At 42.0% G+C, this 22,255-nt stretch overlaps 1 protein-coding gene and 1 long non-coding RNA gene across 13 annotated transcripts in view; one reads left to right on the top strand and one right to left on the bottom strand.

Annotated features, from left to right (window-relative positions):
• LOC135109523 (uncharacterized) overlaps positions 1 to 18,970 on the top strand; it is an 85,159-nt gene extending 66,189 nt beyond the window's left edge. Inside the window, exons 1-8 of one of the 12 annotated variants that reach the window (XM_064020910.1) lie at positions 245 to 1,384; positions 12,469 to 12,568; positions 15,048 to 15,149; positions 15,338 to 15,537; positions 15,685 to 15,800; positions 17,623 to 17,768; positions 18,341 to 18,479; positions 18,796 to 18,970. In XM_064020910.1, coding sequence (XP_063876980.1) covers positions 1,309 to 1,384; positions 12,469 to 12,568; positions 15,048 to 15,149; positions 15,338 to 15,476 — 417 coding nt within the window. In that variant the 5' untranslated portion in view covers positions 245 to 1,308 and the 3' untranslated portion in view covers positions 15,477 to 15,537; positions 15,685 to 15,800; positions 17,623 to 17,768; positions 18,341 to 18,479; positions 18,796 to 18,970. Of the gene's footprint in view, positions 1 to 244; positions 1,385 to 2,653; positions 2,673 to 11,972; positions 12,124 to 12,468; positions 12,569 to 15,047; positions 15,150 to 15,337; positions 15,538 to 15,684; positions 15,801 to 17,622; positions 17,769 to 18,340; positions 18,480 to 18,795 lie in introns of those variants that run through there. The other 11 variants (XM_064020911.1, XM_064020912.1, XM_064020914.1 and 8 more) reach the window with 11 other exon arrangements.
• On the bottom strand, positions 16,485 to 17,193 carry LOC135109526 (uncharacterized). The gene is made up of 2 exons (XR_010272725.1): positions 17,069 to 17,193; positions 16,485 to 16,929 (listed from the first exon to the last, which is right to left on the bottom strand). It is a non-coding gene; the product is annotated as an uncharacterized LOC135109526 (long non-coding RNA).
• Positions 18,971 to 22,255: the final 3,285 nt, after the last annotated feature.

The raw sequence follows: 22,255 nt of genomic DNA, 5'->3' as shown, positions 1-22,255 counted from the left end.
AGAGAGAGAGAGAGAGAGAGAGAGAGAGAGAGAGAGAGAGAGAGAGAAAGTGCATTGAGATGATGAAATGTATTGTATTATTCCTTGTGTGTGTGTGTGTGTGTGTGTGTGTGTGTGTGTGTGTGTGTGTTTATCCAGTATGCTTGTGTATTTTCAAAATTTGTTTCCTTTTCCACATAGCTTCCGTCTCTCTCTCTCTCTCTCTCTCTCTCTCTCTCTCTCTCTCTCTCTCTCTCTCTCTCTCTCTCTCTCTCATGTGCATTCTCCTCCTTGAGACCCTTGTGGTGGTTGGTGGTTGGTCCTGACAGCGTGTAATTGGAGGTCACTCTTTTTAGTCTTTTTCCCTTTTTTTTTCTTTTTCTTTTTTTTCTCTCCTATACTCGTGTCTCTTTCTGCAGGTTGTGTAGTTTCCTTAATTTGTTTATTTCCACGTGATTATTATTATTGTTTTTTTTATTGTTCAGTCTGTACGTGTGTGTGTGTGTGTGTGTGTGTGTGTGTGTGTGTGTGTGTGTGTACTCAATATCTACTTTTTCTGCCTCGTAATGTATTTTAATGTAAACATTTCAACACCATTATTTATCATTTCCTTCTCAAGTGCCCCCTCGTATCAATATCCCTCGCAGACTCCATTCCAAACACGTGAAAATCGAATACCATTTGTAAGCGCGCAGGAGGGACTTTAAGTTCCTCTCGGTGGCGCAAACACACCGCGGAATAAGTTTGTTATGGTGAAGGCGGCGATGGCTGGCAAGCCGCTTTTCACCAGCTTCCTGCACGGCGGCATTTGGGAGGTAAAGGCTTATAATGCTTCATTATCACTATATAATTGCTTCATTATTATCACTGCTGGGGGAGAGGAACACACAGGAACAATGTGCATTGCCACCAAAGGGTTCACAAATCCCTTCCTGACACCTTACAGATTCCATGCATTTCTTCCTGTGGTGTCGAGCGGGCGAGCGGCGCGGCTTGCGTCAGGCAGCGAGGGGCGAGATGTGAGCGGCCAAGGTTTTTAGCCAACCAGCGAGTGGCAAGGCGCTGTGTTGTGGGGTCCCACAGGGCTGCCAATATCTGCAGAGGTTTACTGATATCAGAGCGCTGAGTTTCTAGACAATATTGAGAAAGGAGAGGCTGGAATATCATTGTCGGTATACCCAGAACTTGCTGATATAGCGGTTGTTTTGCCTGGTAATGTTCTAGTCGGCAGTGGACTTTAAGATTCCTGGTTTTGTTGGTAACGCACTACCGGCAGACTTCCCACTCCATACTTGTGCGTATATCTCGAGGGACAGAGACTCAGTGAAGATGAGAGCGTTATATATTTCCGTGTTGCCTCGTCGCCTTCGTGTGGTCACCCCGCGTCACCCACGCGAACTTATTGGTAAATCATATCAAAGTTCACTTCCAGCTGTAGTACGTATGTTGACTTAGTAATTCAATATTGCAAGTGAATCTCAAAGAGCAACAGACATTTATGTACTAATCAGATTGATTTAATTACATAACTTACGGTATCTACAATGAGAGAGAGAGAAGGCAGCTACCGTGTCAAGCTACTGTGCCATGTACAGTAACTAGTGTTTGTGGGGGAGGGTATTACAGCTTATTGGTATGGTAATGTGTTGTATGTGTGCTCGTGTTCCTAACGCAGGAGGGGGCACAGTATGGTGGTATATACAGGCATTGTAGGGCGGCCTTCCCTGTCGTTGCGTTGTTCTGATGTAATTTTGCAAGTTTTGTTTCTGAAAATGAGGGTTTGATTTTTTTTTTTTTTTTCTGCAGTGGTCGTATATTTAACTTAGTATCAAGATCTAGCTCACTTCACTGCAGTTTGTCATCGGGTAAATTACTAGATTAGCAGCGCGGCTCTCATTTCCTTTTTTTTTTTTTTTTTTCGGTTTGTAACCCCTACAATGTTGGGGACCTGGTGGGAAAGCGGGGTTTTTAGGTAGGGAGCCAAAATAAGTCTAAATACCGCCTCTTACCACCAAAAACAAGTAGGGAGCTGCCTGCTGCTAGTGTTATGATGACCGCCATGTTTACCTATCATGGTACTTGAATATCCACTTATGTTTATACTTTACTATGCTACACTCGTCCAAGGCTAGCAATTATTTTCTGCAATTAGTGTTCATACCTGTGGCAATATTCCCGATTGTGTTCCAGGAAATCATTGTGAGATGTCGGAAGTTGTAACTTTAAAACATTTAACTAATTAGCCATCAAATGAATAATAACCTTAAACTGTTGCACTGCGTTGTCGACATTTCCAAGAGTTCCCCAGACAGAGGCACCGCCCCGCCAGTCGACAACCTCAGCATAATGACGTGTTTTTACTCCCTCAGTGTCCACATTTCACGAGCTTCATTTTCGAATTGTATCGGTTGATATTAAATAGCGACTTCATGTTGCACTAAAAGACACTAACATTTAAATAATAATAACGATTGATTCATTGCGTGTTTTAAGACGAGCGAACTACCAAGAGCCATCTTATTACCTCTCACCCCATCACTAGCGCGTTGGAGGGGGAGTTGATGCCTCTCCCTTCCTCCCTCCCTCTCTTCTCGAAGACTGTCACTCAGCGGCAAGTATTCGTTGTGTTGTGAATATTGGCGTCAGTGTCACGGGGCGGCGTCGGTGTGGCAGGAAAGCAACACGTGGTGTAGGTAGGTAGGTACCGTGACGCGGCCGCTGCAGGTGAGGTCTGAAAACTGGTGGAAATGAAGCAGTATCTGTTGGGGTTGTTAGGTAATAATGGCGGGTTAAATAGAGGTGGCTTACTTCCACCCCTCCTCCCAAACCCCCTACTTTCACCACTCTTCCGTCCTCACTCCCCTCTAAATATTGGGGAGCTTTTAGAACGAGTGGTTGTCACCAGGTGGCAGGACAGACACAAACTCTTCTCTCACATACAAGCAATATCAGATATACCTACAGATATACCCTATCCATGAAACCCTCAAAAATATGTGGCCTCATGCTGGTCACCATCTTCTCTGTTGATAACACCGAGTGACTTCACATGCACTGAGGATCTTTGCAGGCTGCTGAGTGGTGGTGGTTTAGTGCCCTCTAAGGGGTGTGATGTTCCCTTGTGGCACACGATAATTACAAATCCTATCACTGGATTAAAAGAAAATACAAATATTGACACTTTTATAGATTTTTAATTGATAATGGAATAAACCGAATAATAATAATAAAAAGAAAGGAATTCAGAAATACAAAATAAATGGTAGCGTACTCTTCAGTTACATAATTCCGAAATACAAAATAAATGGTAGCGTATTCTTCAATTACATAAAAACTACGATGGAGATATTTTCGCGACTACTGAGTTGTGGGGGAGACCAGAGAATAAATAAATAAATAACAAATATATATACCCAAAAAAATATGTATATACCTGAGGACAGTCTCACACGGTGATCTCGAACCAGGTGGTTTCACTAGTCCCGTGGAGAAAACCAACAAAAACAGAACGAAAAAATGCGAATATCTATCCACTCAGAAAACAGTTTATCATCAGGAATATCTGAGGAGAATCCGAGAGGGTCTGAGGAGAATCCGAGAGAGACTGGCTTTAGTAAAATTATTGTTAAATAAACACTTACTTAATATTACAGGAATGGAGGGGGAGACTATCAGACTGCATGCTCACCTGAGGAGAATCCGAGAGAGACTGGCTTTGCTTGTGAGGAAATCGGCGGGAAACTAAGGATAAAGGTTTCCAATGGGGAAATTTATTAAGTTATAATTTTGTTTTTAGTGGGGGGGGAGCGACTAGGTTGTGAGTTCAGGGATGAAAAATATGAATAATTAAGTTACTGTTTACTTTATAGTTGTTACTTTAAGAAGTTTAATTCAATGGACTTTTGAAATCAATTGGGGAATTAGTCAAAGTCTGGTATCTCTTCCCGGCTTGCGTAGCAACAGGGGTGACAGGGCAGCGAAGCAAAGAAGACTTATCAGATTCGTCAACCTCATTGGCGCGGCGTAATTATCTGGGATTTGTTTGGGCTGGTTTAAGACCTTACCATTATAGAATTAATTTTATCGTATTAAGGGCTCCCCATTCTCTGGGATTAGGTGAAAAATTCGCCTCTATAACCTGGCCAAGCAGGAGAAATTACGTTTATTCACGGGGTAAATTTGTTATAGAAGTGGTCAACACAGTGACGCTGAGAGGGGGGGGGGGAAAAGCAAGGACAAAAGGACACTGAGGAGAGGAGGGGAAGGGGAGGGGTTAGTCACATGGTACTGAGATTCTGGTCACCCCCGCACACTACATGGGCCCTAGCCTAGGAAAAAAAAGTAGAAATATACATAATTAATTTCTCAGCACTACACGAGCCTTTCATCCGTTCTAGAATTTTTCACCTCTCTCTTTTCTCCTTACCAAAAAAAATAAAATAACACCTTCACATCCGAGTAATTAGAAACTCCCCTCACCACCACATAACCAAGCCAGGCTGACGAACTGCACGTGATCTCTGTCGGGAAATAACTCTGACATTCTCTCCCATACAATGGCTTGTGGGCCATATCACCACAATGTCCCTTGGAGACATAACTCGGCTCTTTCTCTCATCTCAAGGAAAAAGAAAAGAAATTCCACCCCAACCAGCCTCTTGACCTCCTGTGGTGTGAGGACTTAACCTTAAGTCACTCCGTCACTCTCTGAAACGAGATTCGGCCACCCCAGTACTCGGTTCCTTCCACTCGGACAGTCATTTACTCATCCACACATTCACTCATACCACGAGATACTATAGATGATTACGCGAAGCGCTCGCCACGTCCTGAAGTAATCCACCACAGAATGGCCCGAACGGATTGTCGAGTGCAGTAGTAGTCTGCGAATTAAAGTGGTTCCTTATTCCTTCTCAAATTCTTACATCACCTCTCACATAGTACCCATACCCGTCATACCTCGATTCATTACAACCAGTCCAGCCAGACCATGCAAAAGTAAGGGGGGGGACTCTATTTACCCCAAGCACTCTGCTCTTTTCTATACCGTCTTTCCAGCGACATTAACATTCCTCAATATAGCGTCTGGGACGGTTACGCACTCTAGGCGGTAACACTTCAGTTTCTATATCAGGTTGGAACACTGTGTCTTGAGCTGCAACTACGTACTCTTCCTCACTGTGAAACTGTTTGATCTTTTCTGCCGCTCTTTGCACCATCTTTCCCGAGAAAGGGTCTTTCACCACATAACCACCGCCTCCTCTTAAAACTTCCACCACCTTATATGGGCCGTCCCAACGAACACACAGTTTCTTACACACTCCTGACTCTGTAGTTTCTCGCTTTACCCACACCAACGCCCCAATGTCTACCTTCTGCTCCTTGCGTTTCCTGTTGGCCGCATTACGGTATTTCCGAGTCATTTTCTCGTGTGTTTCCCGGATCAGCCGGCGGACCACATCCACGTCTTGCTCGTCACCATCAACTGCGGGTAGCCTGGCACCCACCACTCGGGGCGCATGCCGGGAGAAAAACGCAAAGAAAGGTTGTTGGGCGATACTGGTATGGACGGCGGCATTCATAGTGGCCTGACACACAGGGAGTAGGCGAGGCCACCGTAGCGGGTAACCTCGGCACATGGAAGCCAAGATGGATTTGAGCGTGCGATGGAGTCGTTCGGTGATGGCGTTCCCTTGCGGGTGGTAGGGAGTGGTGTAACAGAGGGTGATGAGGTGTTGCTGGCAGAATTGTTGGAAGATCTGGGAGGTGAACTCGCCCCCGTTGTCCAGGACGATGGAGTGAGGAGTCCCGAAGTCGGTAATGTACTGCTGCAGCGCCTCTACAATTCCCTCTGATAGTTTGTTTTTGAGTGGATAGAACTTCACAAATCGGCTAAAGTGATCTACGATAGTCAACACATATCGGTAGCCACCACTGCCTGCAATCATATCCGTCAGGTCTATACCTATCCTATCTAAGGGCTTCTCTACTGAAGGTAATTCCTGATAAGGCTGCTGTAACCCTGGAGAGGTTTTAAATCTTTGACAGGTAAGGCAATTCTTTATGTACTGGGTTACGTCAAACTTGAGATTACACCAGTAAAACAATTCTTCGGCCTTTTTAATTGTCTTTTTCTGACCCAGGTGGCCAGAAAGCTCATGTGCATGTTCTAAAGCTTTAGGAATCAGAACCTGAGGAACTACCAATGAATAATGAATGCTGCCATCAATGTTTTCCTTAGCGTAGTACAGCAACTCATCAATTATGGTGAACTGGTGCAATATACTCTTATGATACTTTTTGGTAGGTATAGACCCTCCTTCCAGATACTCTATCATGTCTCTCCACTTAATTTCTTCCCTTTGTTGAATCTTGATTTGTTCTAAAGTCAGGCCTAAATAGTTTGGAGTAGGACATCGCTGAATGATCCTCACTGGGCGAGAGAGCTGATCGGCCACGTAGTTATACTTTCCCTTCACATATTGGATGTTGTATTGGTATTCTCTCATCTCTAGTATCCAGCGGTTCATCCTGGCAGATTTGGTCTTTCTCTTGAATATACTAGTAAGGGGCTGATGATCTGTGAATATAGTGAAGCTAGTTCCCCACAAATAATGATGGAAGTGTCTACAAGAGAGAAGTACTGCCAAGGCTTCTTTATCTGTAGCTGAGTACCTATTCTCAGTGGAGTTTAATTTTTTTGAAAAATAGCCCAAAGGTCTGACGGACCCATCCTCCTGAGTTTGACTTAAGACGCCTCCTATGTGGGTATTACTGGCATCAGTTGTTAACATGAACGGCTGGTTACTTTGCGCTCTCGCTAGTATAGGGGCCTGGGCAAGAGATCTTTTTAAGGTATCGAATGCCTCCTGACACTTGTCTGTCCAAAGGAAAGGTTGATCTTTTTTCGTTAGGTTGGTAAGTGGAGTGGCTATTTGAGCGAAATTACTGATGTGTTTCCTATAAAATCCTGCCATACCTAAAAATCGTCTCACTTCCTTGACCTTAGTGGGCGGTTTCATTTCCAATACTGCCTCTACATTCTTTGGGTCGGGTTGACTACCTTCTTGTGAAATTTTATGACCAAGAAACGTAACTTCAGTCTTTGCCATTTCGCATTTAGATAAGTTAAGCTTGACTCCGTTTTCTTTAAGTAAAGCGAAAGTTTCACTGAGTCTTTCGCTGAGTGTGGTGAAGTCTGAAGCCCAAATGATTAGGTCGTCTAAGTAATTTTTCATCCAACCCTTCTTCACGAGAGGAGCTAACAATGAGGCCATATGTCTAGTAAAGATAGCTGGAGAACAGCTTAATCCAAAAGGTAGCCTTTTAAACCTATAGAGAGTCACCCCATCACTGAAGGCTGTGAGGTCTCTGCTACCTTCCTCCAATAGAATTTGAAAATAAGCCTCCCTCATATCTAGCGTGGCATAGAACTGATGGCCAGCTGCTTGTTCAACTAATTCTTCTAGGCGGGGAAGCGGGTAAATATCAGTAGTTAGGTGCTTGTTGACATGTCGGTAGTCAAGGCACATTCTTTTACTTCCATCCGGTTTATTGACTAATACTATAGGAGAGAGCCATGCAGATGTAGATTTTTCAATGATATCTCTGTTCTCCATATCTGTTAACATGTTTGATATCAGGGTTTTTGCTTCCTCGGGGTATCGGTACCTAGGACCACGACTAGGCTCTGGATTAGAGATATTAATTTTAGCAGGAGGCCCTTTCATTAATCCAAGTTCGTTTTTGTCTACTATGAATAAATCATGGTGATTGAGAATGATATTTTTTAAGATTGTTTTCTGCTCTCTAGTAAGGTTACTCCATTTCTGTTGTCTTATCAACTCCTCGAGTCTTTGTGGCCTACTCTTTGATTCCTGACACCTTGTTTGGTCATTGTGTGGCAACAGATCATTGTGGATTTCTAGGGAAGGAGTGGCTTGCTTTTGGTGGATGACTTTGATCGTCGGGGAGGAGATGTTTTCAAAAGTGCCTAATAGGGTTCCTGGTTTGATTGTTTTCCGGCCCTTAGTATCATTAATAAATGGGAGGGGGACCTTTTTATTCTCATCTACTGTCACAATCAAGGGGTGATGATTAGGCGTTAAGCACGGCTGAGTCTGGACTAACAAAGTTTCTCCTGGGTTTTCTTTCACCGAGATAGGAAGAAACTGAGCTCGGTAGGGATCAAGTTTGATGGTATGAGTTAGACGGATGTGTTCTGTTTGACTGGGAGTGGTAGGAAGAATAGGTACCTCGTGAACTCGTTCCACCTTGCCTTTCTGCCTTTTGATATGATTAACAAGGTATGTGGTTTTACCCCACTTTACTGTATTTGTCTTACCATTCCATTGAAAAGGAGCTTGTGAAAGTATGTCTGTCCCGAGTAAGACGTCAGCGTCAAGGTAGCTATTCGGGACTACAGGGCACCATTGTTTGTGTATAGTCTCTTCACCTACTCCTATCTCTAGTAAGGTCATCCCCAAGATTCGTAAGGGTGAACCAGTTACCCCTTGTAGTATAGGAACTGCTCGCCTTTGTAATATAGTTCCTTCTAATTTCTCTACCGCAGCCTCTGTGATTAAAGTATAGCCGCTACCAGTGTCAATGACAGCTTTAAGAATTTTCTTGTTAACTATGAGATTGATAGCGGGGGATGTGAATCCCTGGGTGAGTCATATATTCTGATTTGGTTTTCCGGGGCAGTTTTTATTTCCTCTCCAGCACCCATGCTGTCTACAGTCAAAGCATGATCCACGGGCAGGTTTTCTCCAGCACTCCCTCAGCGTGTGACTATGGGTTCGACAGTGTGAGCAATATTTAGCGGGTTGTGTTGGAGAGGGGGAGGTTCTCAACCTTCCTACTTGATCAGTGAGACTTTTAATCTGCTGCTTAAGTTCCCAAATTTCCTTTGATTCCTTGGATGTTGCATTTGTTAGGTCTGGGGGATTTTGAGTTATTGGGTCAGGGCTACCAATGAGTTTTGATTTAGATTTTTCCAGTTCAGTTTTAATTCTAGCAATGGGGGAAGTATGGGCAGCCTCGAGCAGTTGGCGCTCATGTTCTACCCTGTCAATAAATTTATCAAGAGGATAATCCTCATCCAGGAAACCTTCTAGTCTAGCCTTTGCTTCTTGGGTTAAGCCCTGCCACAACTTTCTTTTGATAATTTTCTTACATTTAGGGAGTTTCTCTCCTGGAAAGCTCGTCTCTAGAGTGGCATATTTGCAAGTGAATTTGTTGGCAAATGCTTGGGGAGATTCTACCCAATCATATGTCTGTGCGTCTATGTCTCTCCACGCCCTGTCAAAGTTAACCTCTTGGGAGAATTGTGATAGAAGCAATTGTTTAATACTATTCCAGGTGTGACAATGATGTAAGGTTTGATGGTTATGTATGAGAGCTGCGAGCTCGCTGCTGACCCTACTCTTTGCAATTTGCACTTTGCGGGTGTCCTCATTGCTACTTTGCTCCACCAGTTCAATGAAAATTTGCAATTGGGTAGTTGAGTCAAGACCTTGTAGGTGGTGGAGTTCAAGAATTGGGATATCTCGGGGTTTGGTGGGAGTGCTAGGTGCTCTGTGTAAATTAGGGATGTTAGCCAAGCGCCCAATTACCTGATTTTGTTGATTTAAGATTTGCTTTAGTTCCTCTACTTCCTGTTCTAAAGTGTTCAAGTCTTTCCCTTTACTTTCATGTTTAACTGCTCCCAGGCTCTCTCTGGTGTTATGATCCATTAAGTCCTGCCACGGGTCTAATCCACCCCTTGGGAGGCGAACATTATCAGTCATCTTTGCTCACATGGAAGTTTAACGTACTGGGTGTAGAACACAATATCTCAGGGTGATTGTTAGGTGACCTGCGATACACAGTATGCGCTCAGGTTTTCTTCTTCCAGGACAATGTGTTCTACTCCACTGCCTCTCTATTGCTACTGTGACCTTCAATAACTCTTTTGATCTTACTGATTACTTGAGCTTGGCCTCTCTCGTCCCAGTGAACACCATCCTCGCTCAGTTCTTGTACAAATTGAATATTATTAAAATGAATGTTTGGGGTCTTCAGGGCTCTCTTTACTCTATTATTGATTCCTACTTGGAATTTCTTATATTTCTCCACTGATATTCCCCTAGGGTTGGTCCTGGGTTCAATTTGGCAGACATGCACTAGTGATTGGCATTTGGCAGTGATTTCTTTGATGATGTTCTTAACATCGGAGAAAATCCTAGCGGGATTGGTAGATGTTTCTATGTCGTTGCTGCCTATCCACAAGATGGTCAAGTCATGTTGCCACTCGAGTACTCGATTTAACCGATCATCCTCAAAGAAAGTCCTAGCCTTTGCTCCAGGGGCTCTGAATATCCTAATTTGCACATTTGTTACCTCTAGATGCCGGGGAATCTGGCTATGCCCTACAAGTGCCACCTTCAACATTTACACTTATTTCCAGTCTCCACCTCTTTCGGTCAGTCGCGAAATAAATGCCACCGCTGCTCACCAGTTTAGTGCCCTCTAAGGGGTGTGATGTTCCCTTGTGGCACACGATAATTACAAATCCTATCACTGGATTAAGAGAAATACAAATATTGACACTTTTATAGATTTTTAATTGATAATGGAATAATCCGAAATAATAATAATAAAAAGAAAGGAATTCAGAAATACAAAATAAATGGTAGCGTACTCTTCAGTTACATAATTCCGAAATACAAAATAAATGGTAGCGTATTCTTCAATTACATAAAAACTACGATGGAGATATTTTCGCGACTACTGAGTTGTGGGGGAGACCAGAGAATAAATAAATAAATAACAAATATATATACCCAAAAAAATATGTATAGACCTGAGGACAGTCTCACACGGTGATCTCGAACCAGGTGGTTTCACTAGTCCCGTGGAGAAAACCAACAAAAACAGAACGAAAAAATGCGAATATCTATCCACTCAGAAAACAGTTTATCATCAGGAATATCTGAGGAGAATCCGAGAGGGTCTGAGGAGAATCCGAGAGAGACTGGCTTTAGTAAAATTATTGTTAAATAAACACTTACTTAATATTACAGGAATGGAGGGGGAGATTATCAGACCGCATGCTCACCTGAGGAGAATCCGAGAGAGACTGGCTTTGCTTGTGAGGAAATCGGCGGGAAACTAAGGATAAAGGTTTCCAATGGGGAAATTTATTAAGTTATAATTTTGTTTTTAGTGGGGGGGGAGCGACTAGGTTGTGAGTTCAGGGATGAAAAATATGAATAATTAAGTTACTGTTTACTTTATAGTTGTTACTTTAAGAAGTTTAATTCAATGGACTTTTGAAATCAATTGGGGAATTAGTCAAAGTCTGGTATCTCTTCCCGGCTTGCGTAGCAACAGGAGTGATAGGACGGCGAAGCAAAGAAGACTTATCAGATTCGTCAACCTCATTGGCGCGGCGTAATTATCTGGGATTTGTTTGAGCTGGTTTAAGACCTTACCATTATAGAATTAATTTTATCGTATTAAGGGCTCCCCATTCTCTGGGATTAGGTGAAAAATTCGCCTCTATAACCTGGCCAAGCAGGAGAAATTACGTTTATTCACGGGGTAAATTTGTTATAGAAGTGGTCAACACAGTGACGCTGAGAGGGGGGGGGGGGGGAAAGCAAGGACAAAAGGACACTGAGGAGAGGAGGGGAAGGGGAGGGGTTAGTCACATGGTACTGAGATTCTGGTCACCCCCGCACACTACATGGGCCCTAGCCTAGGAAAAAAAAGTAGAAATATACATAATTAATTTCTCAGCACTACAGTGGTGGTTGCTGGTGTCCAGGTGTGGGAATACGTGTCAAGTCACCGACCCCTCCCATAACTGGCCAAACTCTCTCTCTCTCTCTCTCTCTCTCTCTCTCTCTCTCTCTCTCTCTCTCTCTCTCTCTAGAGTGAAATAGTTATCCAAACAGCCTATTAAAGAGAGAGAGAGAGAGAGACGAAGGGGAGGGAAGGCCCACAGCCAAAACGTGTGAATGGATTTACTTGATCCCCTTCCTTTGAGTGAACTACCGCCCTTCGTATGGAAACTTTTACTTGTTAAGTTAATCCACCAAAGATTAGAAGATGTGGAAGGTTGAGTGGAAAAAGACCTGCCCTGGGCCCATCATTTTTGTGAGTGACTTTTACCAGAGACGAGGGTGTGAAAAAATTAGTTATCCACCTTGTCCTACCTGGTGATGAACTCTTTTAACTACTAGTACTTATTACATCTTTCCTGACTCCCAGACCAACATGAAGCATTTCTTTTCTTTCACAGCCATGTCTATGCACTATACTGACTAGAAATTGCACAATCTGCTTCTTTAGTCGTTTCGTTTCTTGAATGTGCATATAAATGTTTTCAGCTGTGCATTCCATGCTGTGTAATGTTGTAGTGAATGGTTAAATTCTAGACTAAGTTGTGAATCAAACATGTATCAAGCAGCAGGAGTATTGATGTGTGCGTTTTCCCTGCAGGTGGTAACACGGAGAGCAAGTGGAAGAAACCTTGGGAGATTTCCATGACTCAGGAACAAGCACACCTCACTGGGAGCCTTGTGACTGACAGGTGGTTCAGGTGAATACTGTATTTTGTTGGCACAATTGAGAATTCTCAGTCCAAAATTGCAAAATCTGAAAGTTTTTAATTGTCATGTCATGTCATGTCCACAAAGTGGTGGAAAGGTTTGCACTGAAAAAAAGAAAAAAAAAATGATGAATTGTAAAGCCCACAGACCAAAGCTCTGGTGCTTGACTTACTGCAATGGAAGGCATCAAAAACTGGCAAGTTGTCATCACACACATGCTCTGAAGATGTGATGCTCAGTTTTCTAATCTGACTGCGTGTTGAGCGCATAACAGAGTTGATAGTATCTGGTATGGAGGCATATATCTCTCACTTTTCTTCTCGACCTAAACCTTCTAAACCTTGGTTTAACACGACCTGTTCTTGTGTTATACATGATAGAAAGGTGGCTTACACAAGGTATTTGAACCTTTCATCCCCAGAATCTCATGCGCTTTATATTTCTGCCCAAAGTCATGCCACATCTGTTCTCCAACTAGCCAAAAACTTCATTAACAGAAAGTGTCAAAATCTTTCTAGATCTAACTACCCTCATGACTTCTGGCAACTAGCCAAAAACATCTCTTCTTTGCTTCTTTTTTCTCTCCTTTATTTCAACCGGATGGCACCACTGCTATCACATCAGTCTCTAAAGCCGAACTCCTTGCTCAGACCTTTGCTAAAAAGTCTACCTTGGACAATTCAGGGCTTGTTCCTCTCTCTCCTCCACCCTGCTGCTGCTGCTGCTGCTGCTGTTGCTGCTGCTGCTGCTGCTGTTGCTGCTGCTGCTGCTGTTGCTGCTGCTGCTGCTGCTGCTGCTGCTGCTGCTGCTGCTGCTGCTGCTGCTGCCTATTAAAATTCTTTGCAATGATGTTAAACCATCAGAATGCTTATGGACCTGATGGGGTCCCTCCTATTATTCTCAAAAACTGTGCCTCTTTGCTTGTGCCTTGCCTAGTCAAACTCAACTCTGTCTGTTACCATCTACCTTTCCTTCTTGCTGGAAGTTTGCCTACATTCAGCCTGTTCCTAAAAAGTGTGACTGTTCTAATCCCTCAAACTATGTCTTGTTGATTTAATTTCCTGCCTATCTAAAGTTTTTGATTCTATCCTCAACAGAAAGATTCTTAAACATCTATCACTTTACAACCTTCTATCTCATCACCTTTTATGTATGGATTCTGTCAAGGCCACTCTACTGGTGATCTGGCTTTCCTTACTGAGTCGTGGTCATCCTCTTTTAGAGATTTTGGTGAAATTTTTGCTGTTGTCTTAGACATACGAGTATCAAAAGCTTTTGATAGAGTATGACACAAAGCTTTGATTTCCAAACTACCCTCCTATAGCTTCTATCCCTCTCTCTCTGTAACTTCATCTCAAGTTTCCTTTCTGACCGTTCTATTGCTGCTGTGGTAGACGGTCACTGTTCTTCTCCTAAATCTATTAACAGTGGTGTTCCTCAGGGTTCTGTCCTGTTACCCACTCTCTTATTATTCATCAATGACCTAAACCAAACTTCTTGTCCTATCCACTCCTATGCTGATGATACCACCCTGCACTTTTCCATGTCTTTTCGTAGATGTCAAACCCTTCAAGAAGCAAACAGCTTATGCAGGGAAACCACAGAATGCCTGACTTCTGATCTTTCTAAAATTTCTGATTGGGGCAGAGCAAACTTGGTATTGTTCAATGCCTCAAAAACTCAATTCATTCATCTATCAACTCAACACAACCTTCCAGACAACTATCCCCTCTTCTTCAATGACACTCAACTGTCCCCCACTTCTACATTGAACATCCTTGGTCTGTCCCTTACTTATAATCTGAACTGGAAACTTCACATCTCATCTCTAGCTAAAATAGGTTCTATGAAGTTAAGCATTCTGAGATGTCTCCGCCAGTTTTTCTCACCCCCCCAGCTGCTAACTCTGTACAAGGGCCTTATCCGTCCATGTATGGAGTATGCTTCACATGTCTGGGGGGGTTCCACTCATACTGCTCTTCTAGACAGGGTGGAATCAAAAGTTTTTCATCTCATCAACTCCTCTCCTCTAACTGACTGTCTTCAGCCTCTCTCTCACCGCCGCAATGTTGCATATCTAGCTGTCTTCTACCGCTATTTTCATGCTAACTGCTCTTCTGATCTTGCTAACTGCATGCCTCCCCTCCTTCCGCAGCCTCACTGCACAAGACTTTCTACTTTCTCTCACCCCTATTCTGTCCACCTTTCTAACATAAGAGTTAACCAGTATTCTCAGTCATTCATCCCTTTCTCTGGTAAACTCTGGAACTCCCTGCCTGCTTCTGTATTTCCACCTTCCTATGACTTGAATTCCTTCAAGAGGGAGGTTTCAAGACACTTATTCATCAATTTTTGACCACTGCTTTGACCCTTTTATGGGACTGGCATTTCAGTGGGCATTTTTTTTATTGGATTTTTGTTGCCCTTGGCCAGTGTCCTTCCTACATAAAAGAAAAAAAAATTCCACAGACCGACTGGGAGACATGACGTCAGTGCCACCATGCAGGGAGTAAAACCAAGAGGAGGAAGAGGAGCATTCAAGAGACATCAGCTGGCCAGCAGTCCATTCAGGTATGCCTTTCATTGCATCATTATTTGTCCATAATTTCCCTTCTGGGGTTGGACAGCCCATGAGTATCTCCCACTTGCAGCTGTAGACAATTTCTTTCTTATTGTTGAGTGTTGTCATGCCTTCCTCCACACACCATCTCAAGATCTTCCCAGTAGTTTCCTTCCAAGTACTCTAATGCTCTCCTCAGTTTGTGGCCCTGCTTTGTAAGTGCCAGGAAGACTATGGTGAAGGCAGACCACAAACCTTCCATTGGACATGAGTGGCGAACGGCAGTGAAAATATGGCAGTGTCTGATTCTTTGCACCAAAACACAGTGTGCTTATTAACAGATTTATTCACTGTTCACTCATTTGCTCATCTCTAAAGGAGTGAAGAGTGTGCACTGAAGTAAGCATTGTAACTGGTGTGTGTGTGTGTGTGTGTGTGTGGTGATGAAGTTCAATATCAGGGTTGTCGTCTTGAAAGATTTCATAAAAGTACTGAATCTGATTTGGAATTCATGTTGCAACAAAAACTCTCCCTTCTTTGCAACAGTTTCACAACAGGAAGTGAAGGATGAAGCATGAAGGTTTTAGGCCAAAATGAACTGACAGCAATCAGAAATGACACGTCCAGCAAAACCAGCAACACAGCAGTGAGTGTGCATGCTGGTACGTCAGGTTAGGGGTGAAGTGTTTGGATTGTGGGCTAAAATGGCTTGCTTATACATGAATATCTTTCACACTGGAGGAGCTGGGTTGTGTGTGTGTGTGTGTGTGTCAGGGGTGTTTGGGTGTTGATAGGCTTGTTTGTAGGTATTTCCACCTGCTTATCATCCATTTTAGTTGTTCTTCGCTCTTTCATCTTCCCTCTGTCATTCATTTTAGCTATTTTTCATTATTAGTGTACAGTCTTTGCCTCTGTCACCTCCTCTATCCAGCCCTTCCTTGTCTCTACATATCTAGTCCTTCTTTGCCTCTATCACCTCTTGTCTAATATTTATCCAGCCCTTCCTTATCTCTGTATATCTAGTCCATTGCTTCTATCACCTCTTCTGTCTAATATTTATCCAGTCCTTCACTTCCTGCCTTTAGTTAGCATACACTCCTCACCTCTTCTGCCGTCTATATTCACCCAGTCCTTCCATCCACACACCACAGGAATCTAAATTAACACACATTCCAATATTCTTCCTTTCATTAACCCCTCACTGTATTTCCAGAGTGAATACTTCCCAGACCATCCAGTCATTTGCACTGTTTGGGAAGTCTTTCATGAACTCTTGCTTGAACAGAAAATGTTGCAAAATTTCTCACAGGGACTGACCAGGTTCCTCTCTTAGGCATGGAGAGAGAGAGAGAGAGAGAGAGAGAGAGAGAGAGAGAGAGAGAGAGAGAGAGAGAGAGAGAGAGAGAGAGAGAGAGAGAGAGAGAGAGAGAGAGAGGTATATTTGTGAGAGGCTGTGGGGAGTGACTAGGTTTGTCAACATACTGTGGGAGACATACTGTGGGTTTGTGGATTGTGGGGGAGAGAGAGAGAGAGAGAGAGAGAGAGAGAGAGAGAGAGAGAGAGAGAGAGAGAGAGAGAGAGAGAGAGAGAGAGAGAGAGAGAAGGGGGCAGGGGGAGGATTTATTTTTCTTTTATTTATCTTTTCTATCTTTCTCTCATTTCTTTTTTTCTTCCTCTTCTATTATCCTCATTCTTCTCTCATGTCCTCTTCCTTCTTTGTTGTCTTCTCTCTCTCTTCTCTTTCTTTCCTCCTTATTATTATCTATCTTCTCTTCCTTCTTTCTATCACTTCTGAAAAAACAATGCAAATATAAATAATACATTTTGAACATAATAATAATAATGATAATTAATTCTCACAATCAGTAACATTCTCTCTCTCTCTCTCTCTAATGTGAGAGTCTGTGGAGAGTGACTGTGTGGGACATACTGGGGGTCTGTGGATGGGTGGGTGGGTTGGTGAGAGAGAGAGTGTGTGTGTGTGTGCAATACTCCTTCATCTCTCTCTCTCTCTCTCTCTCTCTCTCTCTCTCTCTCTCTCTCTCTCTCTCTCTCTCTCTCTCTCTCTCTCTCTCTCTCTCTCTCTTTATTTCATCCTTCTCATGTCCCCCTCTTCTCTTCCTTCCTTCCTTTCTTATATTCTTCCTCCTCTTTTCTTTGTCTCTTCTGTCGGTCATTCCTCTGAAATATGAATAAATTTAGAATAATAGTAATAAATTTAATAGAAATCATTTCTTGTATTCTCTCTGCTACACACACACAAAATTATCTCTTAATAGAAATAATTTCTTGTATTTTCTCTCCTACACACACAAAATTCTCTCTCTCTCTCTCTCTCTCTCTCTCTCTCTCTCTCTCTCTCTCTCTCTCTCTCTCTCTCTCTCTCTCTCTCTCTCTCTCTCTCTCTCCTCTACAAAACCCCTTCTTTTACTCTCACATACTCAAAAACTCCCTCCCACTACTTACTCAAACTGATTCTCTTAGACACACACACACACACACACACACACACACCCAGGCTTCCAAGTTGATAATCCAAAAGCCAGCAGATGACAGCTTCCTTCCAGCACACACTTGTATCGCCCAACTTGACCTGCCTGAATACAAGCTGATACAGTCCATGCAGCAGGGTAAAGTTTGAATGAACCTTTTTTTGTTGTTATAACTTGTGGTGTGGTCCAGCAGTCTTCCTTTTCCCACTTTTTAAGAGGGGAGAGAAAGAATGGTGGATGACACCACTTGTAAGGAAGACACAAGTTACTATAGTTTAGATGTACTAAAAGTTTTTGCACACTAAATGTTTATTACTGAAAAGCTTTATATATATATATATATATATATATATATATATATATATATATATATATATATATATATATATATATATATATATATATATATATATATATATATATATATATATATATATATATATATATATATATATATATATATATATATATATATATATATATATATATATACAGTGGTCCCTCTTGTTTCAGTTTGGCAATAGGTTTGAACTGGTACCAACACCCAAACTGGCACATCAGATCCACTTTTGGTGCGCCACTCTGACGTAACAGAATGGTGTTGATCCAGTTTGTCGTCCATGTGCATTGTTTGATTTATGTGAACCTCCCAACAGCCATCTTACTGTTTTTTTGCTGCAATTAACCACATCTTTGGTGTTTGTCCCCAGGAGTGCAGCCTCTACAAGTGGTGGAGGGCATGGACACTTGGATATGGATGACACTGGTTTGGGTGCCAAATATTAATAGTGCACCTACACAATTACCACACTCGCTCCTCTCACCAGGCTTAACTATAAATAATTAAAGGTAAATAACATCTGTCATCTATTATCTATTGTATTCTATATTGCTGTTAATGTTTCATGTATAATGTCTTTGCTTTCAAATGCAAGTCAAAAGGGTGAACCCCATTTATAGTAGTACTATTCACGTTTGGCAAATTTCACTTTTGACATTGGTTTGGCTACACTAATTAAACTGCTAACAGTGAGGGACTACTGTAAATGTAGTAATAATTATAATAATAATAATAATAATAATAATAATAATAATAATAATAATAAAAAGTAATGATAAAGTGCAAGACATGTTCATTAACACAATTATTTTCTCCAACATGGAGGAGTGAGTGAGGAGGCACATCTGTCTGTGATTAGGGAATGCAAATGACGATGTTCCAAGGACGTCACCCTGTCCTGGGCCATGACATGAGAGAGAAGAGGAAAAAAGGACTCTCTCTCTCTCTCTCTCTCTCTCTCTCTCTCTCTCTCTCTCTCTCTCTCTCTCTCTCTCATTTTCCATAACATACCAAATTGCTCTGGTGTTAATTTCATGAGTTGCTGAATAATAGGAATGGGAATGTTAGTTCAATGCATTTAGCTCTGAGTGTGAAAGAATGACAAGAAAGAATGCAGAGGATACTAGAACACATGCACAGAAAACTGAAAGATTTTTAAACTTTTGAATAGGTGTAGAAAAAAAAAAAAAACTGCAAAATCAGTGTCTCCTTAAAACAACACATGACAGCAATGATAACTCACACAACAATAATGCTTGATGAAGACTATATTTCCAACACAGATTTATGACAACATTTGGCAAAGCTGTGCACTGTTTACTTGTGTTAAAACTATGCTATGATTTGAGAGGAAAGTTGGTTAGTCATTATAGGGTTAAGATGATATAAGGGTGTTTATTTTAGCTAATTTCCAATGACTCCTAATATAAGATTAAAACTTTAATGATTAAGTATTTCATTGTTTACATTAATTTACACCAAAATTTCACAACTACAACCTCAGTGATGTTTAGTTAATCCAATTTTGTTCATAACTACTACATTTTTTCCAATGGTTTACCCATAGTACAACACAAACATCATCATCATCATTCATGCTATTTCATTTCCAAAAAAATTTCACAACTATGTACATGATCTAGTTTACAATAAAAGGATTTTGAACAATAGTTTTCCCATCAATCGACCCTAATTTTTTTTTCTAGCTACAAAGAACAATTCAACTACAATACCATTCATGCTATTTCATCCATTTGAAACTTCACATGCAAGTGATTTACAGTACTTTACCAAAAAAGAATTTAGATCAACAATGTTCCCATCAATCAACCCTAAAACTTTCCCACCTACAATCTGACAAGTGGAGTCACCAGTTTTAAATGTCAATAGTTATCCAAGATTGAATTTATGCCTTCCAATCCTCTGTGGGTCTTGGAGGCGGTCATGAGTCCCACTGTTCTCCTGAGAGCAGTGCAGGAGGTTGCCTTCAACATAAACCTTCTTGACAAAGTACTTGGATGACTTGTTGCAGCTTTGCTCTTTTCTGATGGTGACTGCAGCCTTCAACTCAAGGCACAGCTTCTCCAAGGCACTCATCTTGCTGTACTTTAGCCCAGTGATCTGTGGAGAATAAGTAGTGGTGATGGTGGTGGTCCACCTCTCCAATACAAGAGTTCACCATTATTAATTTTTCATCCTTTTCACCAGTAAACTCTGGAACTCCCTGCCTGCTTCTGTATTTTCTTTTCCCTATGACAAATTTTTTCATGAGGAAGGTCCCAAGACACTTCTCCAATCTTGGATAATCCTTACCACTACACACCATCAGACATAAAAATACCGTGAAGGATGCAACTCCCTTTTTAGAAGAGCCAGAGGTCACAGGAGCAAAGGTGACGGGACACTACATGCCCTTGACACTCATGTCAAGCCCCATTATCACCTGCATCACTTGGGAACACACCATCACCACCATTACCATTGTGTTGTGGCATCATATCAGTGGCATAATAATTGTAAGAACACAAGGGAAACTGCAAGAAGCCATCTGGTTTACACATGGCAATCCCTGCATGAAATGTGCTTACCTATTTTCACTATCATCCTCATGCATAAATTTGTCTAATCTTTTAAAGCTCCCTAATGACTCAGCACTAACCTAACTACCGAGTCTATTTCATTCATCTATCACTCCATCTGAAAACCAGTTCCTTCCTATTTCTTTTTTAAATCTAACTTTATCAAGCTTGACATGAAGAAACAGGATAGTGATAATGGTTGCTATTTCTGATTATTATTCTTACTTTCATTAACACTCAGAATACAAAGTCTGTCTTTATTCTTATTTTGAGTCCCCAGTGGAAAGGGATAGTCTCAGTGGCACTACAAGCCAAATAGCTTTAAAAACACCCTTAAAATGAAAATGATGGCTACTCTTCACAACCACAGTGCTGCATCCCTCTTTTCTAAACATCTTCACTCTAACCCCTGCTTCCCTGCTCCCTCCAAGACCCAGTGACAGCCTCCCTCACCTCTGGGTTCACTTGAGGAGCTGCCATCAGCCACCCAATGACATTCATTTACATGTTCTTGGTGACAGAGTTCTCCTGGATCTCCAAATTTTCAGGATACACCACCAAGCCTGTAAGGAGAATTGGTGAAGAGAGAGAGAGAGAGAGAGAGAGAGAGAGAGAGAGAGAGAGAGAGAGAGAGAGAGAGAGAGAGAGAGAGAGAGAGAGAGAGACTGTATGTTAGATGCAGACAAAATGATAAAGTAAGGTATTAAAATCTTGCGTGCAAAAAAAGATATGCACACTAATAAATACTTATATTACAAAACGTTAAAACATCCATAAACTCCTTGCACATCATACTGAGCTCACACTCCTCTCATTCCCTCAGATGCTACCAACAACTTTATTTAAACACAAATAGATAGATAAATAGATAGATAGTCACATACACACACTTATTCCCTCCAAGACACAACAATGACTTGATTTCAACAGAGATAGACAAAGACACACACACACACACACACACACACACACACACACACACACACACACACACACACACACACACACACACACACACACACTTACACATCAGGCTTGGGTCTGAGTACATGTACTCAACCAGATTCCAAATGTAGTGCAGTGGTAGATGTATAGGTAGAGGTAAGGTCAGGGTGACACAAGCCTGTCCCTGGGGAAGCCAGGTGGTCTGGATTGGTACCAGTGAAGTCATATGAGTTACAGCCACTGCAGTTCCCACTCCTGCTGCTAATCTGTCAGCACCTTTGTGTAAATATGTGGAGTGAGAAACAGCTGTCAAATGCCGTCTGGACTGACAGGCTGCTGCACTGAGAGGCACACAGCAATCCATCCACATCAGGTATCAAGCAAGATTCACCCCAAACTCTCCACATTCACACAGATAGACAGACACAATACACACAGAAATAAATCAATAGATACACATACACATACATACTTGCTTACCAGGAGAGACAAAGTGGAGATGCCAACCAGCAGGTACAACAGACACCTGAGCAGCAAGTTGGTATCTAACACTGACCTCGCTGATGACGACATCCACAGGAATTGTTGACAAGTTGTTCTCAGGTAAATAGATCCTGGAGGAAATACACAGAAAAGATCCATTATTGCAGGGACAAACAAAGGCTGGATATTGAGGGGATACAACAGAGTTAAGGAAAGGGAGATTTTTCACTGAAGGAACAAAGAAAAGCTGAATATCTGGAAGGGCAACAGGAAAATTG

Source organism: Scylla paramamosain, chromosome 19 (genome assembly GCF_035594125.1).
Source record: "Scylla paramamosain isolate STU-SP2022 chromosome 19, ASM3559412v1, whole genome shotgun sequence".
Lineage (NCBI taxonomy): Eukaryota > Metazoa > Arthropoda > Malacostraca > Decapoda > Portunidae > Scylla > Scylla paramamosain.
This window is presented reverse-complemented; position numbering and strand designations above follow the sequence as displayed.